This window comes from Microchirus variegatus (genome assembly GCF_963457635.1).
Source record: "Microchirus variegatus genome assembly, chromosome: 5".
Taxonomy (NCBI): Eukaryota; Metazoa; Chordata; class Actinopteri; order Pleuronectiformes; family Soleidae; genus Microchirus; species Microchirus variegatus.
Genome location: NC_139806.1, coordinates 24,584,415 through 24,596,439, shown reverse-complemented (window position 1 = coordinate 24,596,439; position 12,025 = coordinate 24,584,415). Strand labels below are relative to the sequence as shown.

The 12,025-nt window shown below is 39.8% G+C and overlaps 1 protein-coding gene across 4 annotated transcripts in view; it reads left to right on the top strand.

The window, feature by feature from the left end:
- The window catches only part of LOC310927198 (EH domain-binding protein 1-like protein 1), a 34,654-nt gene extending 26,159 nt beyond the window's left edge, over positions 1-8,495 (top strand). For all 4 annotated transcript variants that reach the window (XM_083889489.1, XM_083889491.1, XM_083889490.1 and 1 more), the window contains 13 exons: positions 1,058-1,774; positions 2,789-2,993; positions 3,197-3,345; positions 3,479-3,527; positions 4,995-5,325; positions 5,400-5,464; positions 5,603-5,633; positions 5,712-5,764; positions 6,014-6,134; positions 7,174-7,273; positions 7,353-7,426; positions 7,509-7,623; positions 7,734-8,495. In XM_083889489.1, the coding sequence (XP_083745615.1) occupies positions 1,058-1,774; positions 2,789-2,993; positions 3,197-3,345; positions 3,479-3,527; positions 4,995-5,325; positions 5,400-5,464; positions 5,603-5,633; positions 5,712-5,764; positions 6,014-6,134; positions 7,174-7,273; positions 7,353-7,426; positions 7,509-7,623; positions 7,734-7,821 (2,098 nt within the window). In that variant the 3' untranslated portion in view covers positions 7,822-8,495. The remainder of the gene's footprint in view (positions 1-1,057; positions 1,775-2,788; positions 2,994-3,196; positions 3,346-3,478; positions 3,528-4,994; positions 5,326-5,399; positions 5,465-5,602; positions 5,634-5,711; positions 5,765-6,013; positions 6,135-7,173; positions 7,274-7,352; positions 7,427-7,508; positions 7,624-7,733) is intronic.
- The last annotated feature ends 3,530 nt before the right edge of the window (positions 8,496-12,025 follow it).

Sequence of the window (12,025 nt, the reverse complement as noted above, 5' to 3'; positions counted from 1 at the left end):
GATCTACAAACATATCACACAGTAATCATTTTAAATATGTTCTTCATGTAAAAAGTACCATTCCCTCTCATATCGTGAAGCATATCGCTTCAAAAACAATATCAGCAATATCAGTCAAAACAATCGCAAATGAGATATTTGTACAAGATCGTTCAGCCCTAGTCTGGATATGAGTCACATCCTGATGTTGTTTGTGAAGAACCCTTCAGTTTCCTCTTCACATCCTGCCTCGGTGAGGACTTAAAAGCAGGAGTTTGAAATCTATGTGGCACGTCTTCAAAGTAGTGTACTTTAAGGCCATTGCTCTCTGGTTGCAGTGATTTGTTTCCATCACCTCTCTCCTTCCTGTCAAGGTCATGACTCATCCACCTCTCAAGAATAGTATCACCTCCAGTGTCTGTTGCTAACAAGCCTTTACATCCCCAAAGCACTGGGAGGTTAGACTCCCTAACAGCATGACACAGAGAAAAACCTACATTTAGCTCCTCACGCTGAATCTGTCGTGTATTCTTTGTTATTTGTAGTTCGGGAAGATTTGAATTACAGTTGTAAGTTGTAGCAGTGGCTGCATTTATACCGTCTATGTAGGTGTTTCGGTTCAGGATTGTTGTCATCGACACGGCTGAGCTGCATGCTAACGTAGCATGGATTACTTGGCATGTTTATGTGTTTTTCTCCGGTTGGCCGATTGATCAACTGATTGTTCGCAGATGACTTCACATAGCCAGATGTCTGTCCTGTCATTCTTGTGGAGGTGTTTTTGACAAACAATAGGCCAGTCAAGACCTTTGGAAAGCCTGGGATAGCTACAGTCATGACATCAGTCTTAAGAGTTTGGGCTTTTTAAATGAGAAATCCATCGACTTCCTCTGTTTGTTTGGAGAACAGTGCTGTACCATCTCCAAACATACTTTGTACTAATGGAGCTCTGGCTACGTGAGAATAGATGTGTGGTCTGCTGCTAGATTGGAGCATGGTCAAGACACTGCAGTTCTGCTGCTGGTGGTCAGCTTTATCAAGATCTCTTGAACTCTGAAATCTCTTTTTCTGTCTTCAGACCAGGGCAACAGTCCCCTGCTGTAACCCAGATGCCCGCTGCGCCGCCCTCCGTACAACAAACTCTTGCCAAACAGCCAGGAGAACCTGAACGTTCAGACTCCCCAACCAGTCGCACTGACCATCAACCTCTCACAACCAGAGAGCCTATCAAAGGAGAACGAGGTGATGACGTAAAAACAAGTCACAAACAGCAGGTAGCAGCCAATGATCAGGGAGAACGATTTCAGTCGTCGGTGGTTCACTGGCCTCTTCCTCCTGGCAAAAGCACATTCAGCACACACTGTGACTTGAAACACACCAACGACACAAAAAAGGCAGACATAGCTGCAGATCCATGCAAGAGTCTCGAAAGGAGGGACGATGAAGACGCAAACTGCGCCGAGAGCCAAAACTTGGATAAGCACATGCATCCAACAAAGACCGAGAGTGCAGCACTGGACACTCTGCCTGATCACAACAATCTCATCAAAGACCAACAGCTACAAGATGAGGAGAAGTTCTTGTTGGCTAAAATCCACCTGATGACAGGTGACACATCGCCTGTCATCAGCCCTCGCAGTATGAAACGCCTTATCCCCGCCCCCGGTGATATTGATATCGATGCCGCAGAAAACTCTTCAGAAACGACTGATCCGAACCAGAACTCAACGATTTCCCACCTTGATGAGCTGCAGGAAATACCTCTCACTGAGATAGAGGAGATAAATGAGGACGAGTAAGTTGGCATGAGGCGTCAACCTTAGCTGCTTTACAAGAGGACACTGCGCCTTGTATGTGTGCTGCTGTGCGATGACAAGCCATAGATTTGGAAGACTTGACAGCTTAAGTCACGTAGTTCAGTTTAAAGGTCCGGTGTGTAAGAATTAAGCCGTGTTTCCACTGAGTCGGTTTGCTTTGGTATGGTAAAGCTTGACGTCTTGTGGATGGACGAGCTGCTGGATGTCCTCCCTTGTTGTCCGTTGCGTTGTTGTCGTGTTCGATGTTGTTCAGCATAACTGTACAACGTCACGCTACCTAATCTTGCTGACCCAGCCAATCAGGCTGAGACCACACCCTGCCTACCATGTAAAGCTACTGTATCTACTGTCAAGTGTGACCGAGGGGCTTTACCATTCCAAACCATACCATACTGTACTAAACTGATACCGGAAACACGGCTAAAGTGACTTCAAAAATGCAAAACACTAGATCTGGCTGGTTTGTCCATTCAGGCTGCTGTAGAAACATGGTGGCCTCCACAAAGCAAGGCCCTTACTTTTATTTGTGTACATATGAAATGCTTATACCAAGGTTAAAACACCCAATTTGGTTGGTTTGTTGTTATTTCTGCCAGTAAAACCTTCTAAATGTTACACACTGGACCTTTAAATGTATTTGAAATCAAATCACAGTGATATCTTATGTTTTAATCTGCTTTTTTATTACCTAAATATCCACAGAACAAGAAACACAAATACTCTTTGGCATATTTGCTTTGTACTAAAGGTTTTTTCAAAAAGTGCATATTCATGTTTAACGGTTCAAATTCATGTACCGGTTTTCTTGAATGGTGTACGTTACTTTCCCATCTTGCTCTCTAACATCGCTTTCAGGTCTCTTGCCCAGACCTTCATGTCACTAATGCCACCGCTGATGCCAGACTGCTTGGCCGATCTCCATTCTTCTACTAAACAAAGTCAGGGTTTGTTTGCGAAACATTCATCGACCGTCTTGCTTTGTCTCCTCACAGGATAAAACATCCACCACTCGAGCACCCGTCGCAGCATGGAGACGAGGATAAACACACAGACATACACCTCCCTCTTCCCCATCACTGTGAGATGAAGACACATTTGCTTCCTACGTTAATAGAAGAAGAAACCACTGAAGTGAAGACGCCTGATCGTGTTCCAACAGTCAGAGAGGAGGCTGATGGGAAGGACGATACAGCTGAGGTAAGTACACTCTTAGAAATAAGGGCTGAGGTTCTACCTCTGCTTCTGAAAGACCCTTTCCAGAAGAAAGGGTCTTTCAAGGTTTCTTGGGCACACTAATGGTTCCATTTTGATTGAGAGAACCCTTTCAAACCCCTTTATGAACCCCTGAATAAAGGATTTAAACATGCACACAAACTAAACTGACTCAACTTATTCCTCAGGACCTGGTGAACTCCAGCCAGTCTCTGCTTCAGTGGTGTCAGAACATCACCAGCCAATACAAGGGAGTGAAGGTCACAAACTTCAGCACATCCTGGAGAAACGGCCTGGCTTTCTGCGCCATCTTTCATCACTTCTACCCAGACAAAATGTGCGTCAAGTTTGCCGGTTCCGTTGCTGATTATGTCTGGATTTCTTTGTGCGATACGTCCGTGAAAGTTGACTGTAAATGTAAATAATTGTATTGTGTTCCCTGATTAACTGCTCTGCGTTTGTACCATCAGAGATTTTGACCAGTTGGATTCTCACGACATCAAGCTCAACAACAAAAAGGTAAAGATGAGACTTGCAAATACTCAAATTTATGTTAAACCTTTGACAGCAGCTGTATTCTATATTTTTTTTTTTTTATTCTTATCTCTACTTTATTACTTACTCTACATTAGAGTGTAATTCAATGTTTTTTACCATACTGTATTTTTTATTTTATTCTATTTTTACTCTAATCTTTACCTTTTATTTCTTTTTTACTTATATTTAGAGTGTAATTTTTTACCATATTGTGTATTTTTATTTTACTTTATTTTATTCTAGTTTAACTTATATTTAGTGTAATTTTTTACCATATTTTACTTTATTTTATTCTAGTTTAACTTATATTTAGAGTGTAATTTTTTATCATATTGTATTTTATTTTATTCTAGTTTTACTTATTTAGAGTGTAATTTTTACCATATTTTGTATTTTTATTTTACTTTATTTTATTCTAGTTTTACTTATATTTAGTGTAATTATTTGACCATATTGTATTTTATTTTATTCTAGTTTTACTTATATTTAGAGTGTAATTTTTACTATAATATTGTGTATTTTTATTTTACTCTATTTTATTCTAGTTTTACTTATATTTAGAGTGTAATTTTTACCATATTGTATTTTATTTTATTCGCTGTTCACTTATATTTAGAGTGTAATTTTTTTTACCGTATTGTATTTTATTTTATTCTAGTTTTACTTATATTTAGAGTGTAATTTTTTATCATATTGTATTTTATTTTATTCTAGTTTTACTTATTTAGAGTGTAATTTTTACCATATTTTGTATTTTTATTTTACTTTATTTTATTCTAGTTTTACTTATATTTAGTGTAATTATTTGACCATATTGTATTTTATTTTATTCTAGTTTTACTTATATTTAGAGTGTAATTTTTACTATAATATTGTGTATTTTTATTTTACTCTATTTTATTCTAGTTTTACTTATATTTAGAGTGTAATTTTTACCATATTGTATTTTATTTTATTCGCTGTTCACTTATATTTAGAGTGTAATTTTTTTTACCGTATTGTATTTTATTTTATTCTAGTTTTACTTAAATTTAGAGTGTCATTTTTTACCATATTGTATTTTATTTTATTTATCCTATTTTTACTCCTATCTTTTTTGAGGACTAAAACCTATACCTGATGTGAAATTATGTTTAGTGACATAGATGGAGACTTGCTTCTTTATATTTTTCCACATGTTAAATATGGACGTGCTTATATAATATTATCTTATTGCCTTCATCCGTTCTTCTTACGTTGCACAAGCCGCTAACAAGCTACAGACTCTTAGAGGCAAATCAGATGGCAAACGGTCTGGAAAATGTTGGCTCCATCACTCTCTGCTGCTAAATGCGCTCATTGTTCTAAACACAGTATGATACAAAAGCTGTTACTGACACGATTCTTTTTTATTGTAATAGCGTGTATTCTTTATTGATTATTGACGCGCTTTTCACCTATCATCGTCAGGCTTTCGATGGTTTCGAGGCGCTGGGCATCTCCCGTCTGTTGGAGCCGTCCGACATGGTTCTCCTGTCCATCCCCGACCGGCTCATCGTCATGACCTACCTCTGCCAGATCCGCTCGCACTTCACCAACCAGGAGCTGAGCGTGCTGCAGATAGAGCACAACAGCAGCCAGTCCAGCTATGGCCTCGCCCTCTCTGGTCCTGCTCCCACTGATGTGGACGCCGCCGCCTTCTGCATGGCCAGACTCAACGAAGGAATGAGTCTGGAGGAAGGAGGAGGAGGAGGCAGCGCGTTGGTCATCCCACCACCAAGGACCAAACGAGTGGTTAAAGGTATGGTGTGTTTTTTATTTTATTTTAGGTGCACAATATGTTTAATTTAACTTCTGGTTCTCAATGTTTTATAGCTGACGAGTCAATAACTCCAGTCCCACCCCCAAGATCTATCACCAAGACATCTGGACTCACTCAGGTGACTCTCTATGTCTTTACTTTTTCAATCTATAACCAGTAATGATTGGCTTCTAATGCACAATTTAAGGCTTTTAATTTGAAGGACAAAACATTGTCTTACAACCTGTATTAAAAATGTAACTTTTGTCATCCTCAGGATGAAAACACAACAACAAACTCTGCAACAGGTGAGTACGCAACCCCATCAACAGCTACTATCTCGCTCTTTTCTAACGTCAAACTCTAATTTGTCCTTGTTTGTGCAGAGTTGCAGAAAGTCACAGATACTGAACCTACCAAGCAAGAGGCCGAGACAATGGTCAGTGATGTAAACTTCCTCCTAACTTTTACTTTTTCTACTTTTCAACTCTGCTTTGTGTCTTTATCATTCCAATTTTTCTTGTAATTCATCATCAAGTAATATTTTTCATGTATTTTTCACTCTTTTGGCCTCTCGCTAATCTTTTGACCTCCTTCTGCTTTGTTTGTCCATCTCTCTCTACTTTCATACTCCTTTCCTCCCTTTTCCTCTATTTTTTTTGTATGTTCACGTGTGCGTGATGGTCAGTGTCTGCAGGACACCAGTCAGTATGTGCTGAGTGAGCTGGCGGCTCTGGAGACGGAGCAGAAGCACATCGACAGCAGAGCCGCCGTCGTGGAGCGACGACTGCGAAGCCTCATGGAAACAGGTGAGTCTCATGCACACACACACAGATGTATCAAATCTCAATATTAGGGAGCAGGGCCGTTTCTAGCTGTTTGGGGGACCTATGCGAGATACTATTTGGGGGCCCCTATTTTCTTTCAAACTCGAGGTAGAGATTCCTAACTTTTTCTGATTACCACACAAACACTTACATGCTTTGCAAATATATGCATAATGAATGCATCCAATACATGCAAATAAAGACAGGTACTTTTAATTCTCAAAAATATAATAAAATATGAGTCTGAACTTGCAGTTTGGGGGCCCCCTGGTGGCTATGGGGCCCTATGCAGCTGCATAGTCCGCATATGTTAGGCTCTGTTAGGGATGGCTCTATGCATAGGGTGTGCATCACTCGCATTCGCTATGATATGATATGATGTTCTTGTGTTTCTGGTCACATAACCGTGGCAGCATTTAGATGGTATTTAGGCCCCGTCCCAATACCTCCCCTAACCCTACATTGTTTCCCTAACCATAAATTTTGCGGGTTGACGTGTAGCTGGGACCAAGGGGGAGTGCAATTTTTTTTTTTTAGCTTATTAGCTAGCTAGCTAACAGCTATTTGCAGAGTGCTTCGAGAGAGTATGCTCAAATGCTCTCGAAGCACTCAGCAAACAGCCGCTAGCTAGCTAGCTAGGTAGTTTTGTCAGTGTTTGGAATGGATGTGTGTACCGGCGTTCACTTGAACACGAATACCCTGGATTTGTCAGATTTCAATCACATTCATGATATAGCGTTTACGAGGACAGAGAAAAACCGGCATTGACAGTCCACGTAGAATTGTCAACATGTGACATAGGTTAGCACGTTTGTTACGTTCACTACGCTAATTTGCATATAGCGGTGTCCCAATTCCATAAGGAAGCCACTTCCCTCAACAAGGGGAATTTACAGTTGAGTGCACTCCAAACCAAGTGGAAATTTTAAGGGGGAGGTATTTGGACAGGGCCTTAGATTTTACAGATCATACTGGAATTTACTTGTTCAATTAAATTTTTTCGTTTTCCCCGCTTGTACAGGAAGTGACCGCGATGAAGAGGAGAGGCTGATCCAGGAGTGGTTCACTCTGGTCAACAAGAAGAACGCTCTGATACGCAGACAGGACAACCTGGAACTACTGTACGACCGCTTGCTCTGTAATGTACCTGCGTGCACACACTTGTTATCTTATTTACCTGATTTCCTACTCCACCTACAGGCAGGAGGAGCAGGATCTGGAGAGGAGATTTGAGCTCCTCACCAGAGAGCTCCGGGTCATGATGGCTATAGAAGGTCCGTGTTGGTTAAAGAACGTGTTCACTGTTGTGACAACAGAGATATGATTAAAAAAAAAATAACATTGACTTATGTGCAGATTGGCAGAAATCGTACTCTCAGCAGCAGAGGGAGCAGCTGCTCCTCCAGGAGCTGGTGTCGTTGGTCAACCAACGGGACGAGATCATCAGAGACATCGATGCCAAAGAGAGAGTGTGAGTGAGGCGGAAATATTCGGGTTTCAAATTAAAGCATACCTTTTAATTGATGGCCCGCACAAGTGCAGTTCAGTATTTTATCTCCTTTTCCTCTGGGTTATGTGTAGGGCGCTGGAGGAGGACGAGCGTCTGGAGCGTGGTCTGGAGCAGAGGAGGAGAAAATACAACAACAAAGAAAAATGTGTCCTTCAGTGAGCGCCTAAACGAACTGCTGAACCTCTGAAGTTGTGAATTTCAGTTTGTGTGCACTGCTCGATTTCTTCTTGTTTTTTTGTTCATGTTTGAACGAAATAGTGTTCAGTTCCTTTTCAGCTGCTTTTATTTATTTTGACGGTTATTTTTATTGTTGTACATGTTTCACATGTTTTGTGAGTTCTATTCTTCCGTGAGTTCGTTCAGTATTCGGACACTGGGTTTTCTTGTTTCTTTGTTTGTTCTGGAGGGCGTAGATGGTTATGACGGCCTTTTTCGAGTATGCACAGATAAAAAAGACATAAAAACTACGCGTAAACATGCCTTTCTGATACAAACATCACATGTCATAAATCATGAGCTGGACTCAAACCCACTGTGTTGGTTGTAAAGTTAAGCGACATGTTTTCAACTGCAGTTCAAGCCCAACATCTTATTTTGATAAAGCCTGAAAGCATTTTTTTTTCTTTGTAGAGATTAGAGTTAAAGAGTCCTTTTTAGGACCGATTATAGATTTATTTATTTATTTTAGTTCACACTCGGAGAGGCTTTAATCACGCAAAGTTTACGAGGTGTGCTGATAGAGTGGTACTGACCTGCCTCACAGCTTCTCTGTCTGCCAATCACACTGTGTTTAAGTTGAAGGATGATGTATGATGAAAAAAATAAATATTGGTTTGTCTCTTAAATAAAATACATTGTGGTGCTTTGGACAAAAAAACAACACAAACCTAAAACCAATATACAAGCATAGCAATGACGCCAAAAAAATCCTATTCATGGTTAATATTCAATGGAATTGTTTCGTTTATCATCATAAAAGTGAAGCAGCCCGTTTTGTTAATGTTGTCATTATTTTCTTGGACAATAATATATAAAATCCCTGAGTTCCGTGACAGCAAAAGTTAATTAATGAGCATACAGTATATCAGTGAATGGAAAATCAAGCAAAAAGCATCCACGAAAACAACATGATTCCTGAAACAACACATAAACTAATAGCCACACTCAATTAAATAAACCATTAAATTGATCATTTTAATCTTTAATTTAAATTTATTTAAATGTATCTAAATTTATTTCTAGTTAGAATTACTCCTGACTTAGTCCGTGCCCTCCCCTCTCGATAAATCTACTTTGAATCATCCACTTCCTGTTTGCCATTCGGACCTTCCATGCACATGCAGCCAGCAGGAGCAGGAGGAGACACCTGGGAGGACGAGGAGCAGCGGTGGCAAACGTGGTAACCGCTGCTTAAAAATTATTAAAAATATTTGACAATTGATTTATTAATGGTTTAATAATGCAGTTATTAATATCAATTATTGCATCCCCACTTGATTTATATATATATATATTTTTTTTTTTTAAATCATCAGAGACACCATGATACGATTTATCACGATATTTGAAAAATCATATATTGCGATATACTGACAGCGCAAGTGAGCACTTGGCACCATCTAGTGGACTGAAATATGAATTTATTTTGTTATTTTTTAACGCCAATCCACAAAAATGTTTGACGTTTATTTATTTAAAAAAATGTGGTGTCTCAAAAACGATATAATATTGCCACACAAACTGTCGCGATATTTCACTGTATTTGTTTGGGAAGCTGAGAAAGCCAAAAGAGTCGTCATCTCCGGCAGTTTCGGCCCCCGAGCATTCACGCCCATTTTTGGACACAGTCTACATCTGCGCGATCGTACGTTTTAATTTACTTTTTCCGACGTTTTAACCCACGATCGTTCTCCCGTCCTCCACCAGATTCAAATGGTGTCGCAGGAGTACGAGGTCCACCTGCAGGACATCAGGAAGATCCTCCAGTTCATCGTCAAGGGCACGTACAGTCAGCGGGATCAACGCCATCAGAGAGGAGCTGCAGGACGCCACGGGTTCCGCGTGACCCCCACCTACTGCCACCTCCTGGCTGTAAAAGAGAATGATTTTTATTGTTTTTATTCAGTATTTTTAATTCAATATACAAATAAACACTATCGACTCATTTATTATGTTGTGAGTTAAATGAAAATTTCATTTAATGTATTTTTCCTAATTCTGGTTTATTTATTTAAAGAACTGCGTGGAAAAAGCCAGAAATAGACAATACGAGTATTAACTGAGCACATATTTCTTTGTAATGTATGATAAATTCTTTTAATAGGTCTTTTTAAGGGATTTAAATTAGATGAATATGAACAATGATAAAAAAGAGTCTTAAATACTCTTACACATCTGTATTCTGTGGAGCCTAAATTCCATCCTTTTTTATGTCAAATTTCTCCATAAAAAGTGATCAAAGTCCAGCAGAGACAGCGTTAATGTAGGTTTTGCATCGTTGAATTAAAACCATTTGTCATTGGTGTTTAAATGTGACTTTGTGTTTGTTTTCTTTCTCATTTCTCAGATGAAGATCACTGTAAACTGACCACATACATTTCAAAAGCTGTATTTTGGAAGCAGCGGAATAAAAAGTCTTATACTTTCTGAACTATTTAAACAAAAACACAAACTTACAATACATTGATAAATAAAGTGAATATTGTTATTTAAAAATAGTATTAGTATGAAAGACAAAAACTGGTTTAAAAAGAGAAGAACGTGAGGTCACGTCGAGCGGAGGCCACGCCCCCCAGCGGCCAGGTATCACAGGTGACGTAAATGAGCAGGTGATTAGGCCAACCACTCACACCTGTGTGTGTGCGTGTGTGCGTGTGTGCGTGTGTGTGTGTGTGTGTGTGTGTGTGTGTATATATAAGTCAACTCCTTCAAATGCTTCATTCTCCGCTGAACCTCAGTGACTCATCACCTGAGCCTGAACTGAAGGTGAAGTAAAAACGCTCAGTCGATCATTTTGTCTTTAATCTGTTGTTGTTTCTTTCTAACGTGTCTTTGTTTTTTCCCTTTTTTACAGACTCTGCGACTGAAATACTGCTCATCCACCCGCCGTGATGTCTGTTCGGTGAGTGCCAGAAACCAAACCCCGTTCAGATTTCTGCCATTTTTGTGAACTAACGCTTTAATAAGTGACTCTTTCCAAAACCCTTGTATCTAGGACTTGTTCCGGCTCCGTTTGATCAAGCTGAACAATTCGTCTCATCGACATTTGTGATAGAATCCAACTTTTCACCGACATTTTAACTTTTATCTCCTAACAACAGGTTCCGTGAACGTGACAAACCAGTCCAAACTCAAGCAATACCGAGACCCGCGAAGGAGGTGTGTATGACTTTTGATAGAAAACTAGTGGAATTCCGTTTGTACGTGTGCTTTTTTGCCATTAACTTGCATCATTATTCATCACCAGGTGAAGGAAAAAGCCATCACACACGGCCTGAATCCAGCCTCTTCACTTCCGGTTCTATTTCATTCTGCTTCCGCCCGGAGTCAGCATCACTTCCTGTTCAGAGTCACATGGACAAGGAACAGACTGCACACAGGTGAGAGTGGACATGGCACATTTGCTTTTGTTGATATAATTATAATGCTTGTTCTTAAGCTTTGTGTTTTTAACGTCTTCTCTTTGGTCTGTTTCAGAATCCTGGTTAAACTGAAGACAGTGATGCACAAAGTCGACCCATTCAACTCTAGCTCCAGGTAATCACAGCATTGTCTGCATGTTCACTTTGTACTCATCACATGTTGGCTGTGTTCTCTGACCATTTTGTTTTTTACTCTCTCACAGGTTTCAGAAGCTCCATCCTGAGTCCCTGCAGCAGACTTTCATCAGGTGACTATTTCCCAGGTGCTCACTTGCTCGCAGCAATGGTAGCTAATGGGGATTATAGCATCTTGTTCAGGTTAATGCAGGTAAAGCTACATTTTGTTTTTCTCTCATTCAGGTACCAAAAAATGATCGAGAGAATCCTCCCAAATGGACATGATGCAGAAAGTGCATCTATTCAAGTCCTCAAGGTACGAGCTGCAATACTCTGTGATTAATTTTTAAATTTCACATTCTCTTACTCTTTATTTCTTATGAACTTGTGTTTCTTTTTCAGGATTCCTGACCTGTGTGCAGACTTTTCCTGCAGCAGTGAAGCTTGGACAATAATCTTCCGTAGAAGCAGGTAAATCCCAATCCACTATCACTCATCTGTTTGACCACAAGATAACGCCAGAGGACAGATTGTGATCTACTGTTTTCCTTTATTGACATCTTACAAATAAGCTTGACCCTTTTTTCTTGTCTTTATTTCAGACT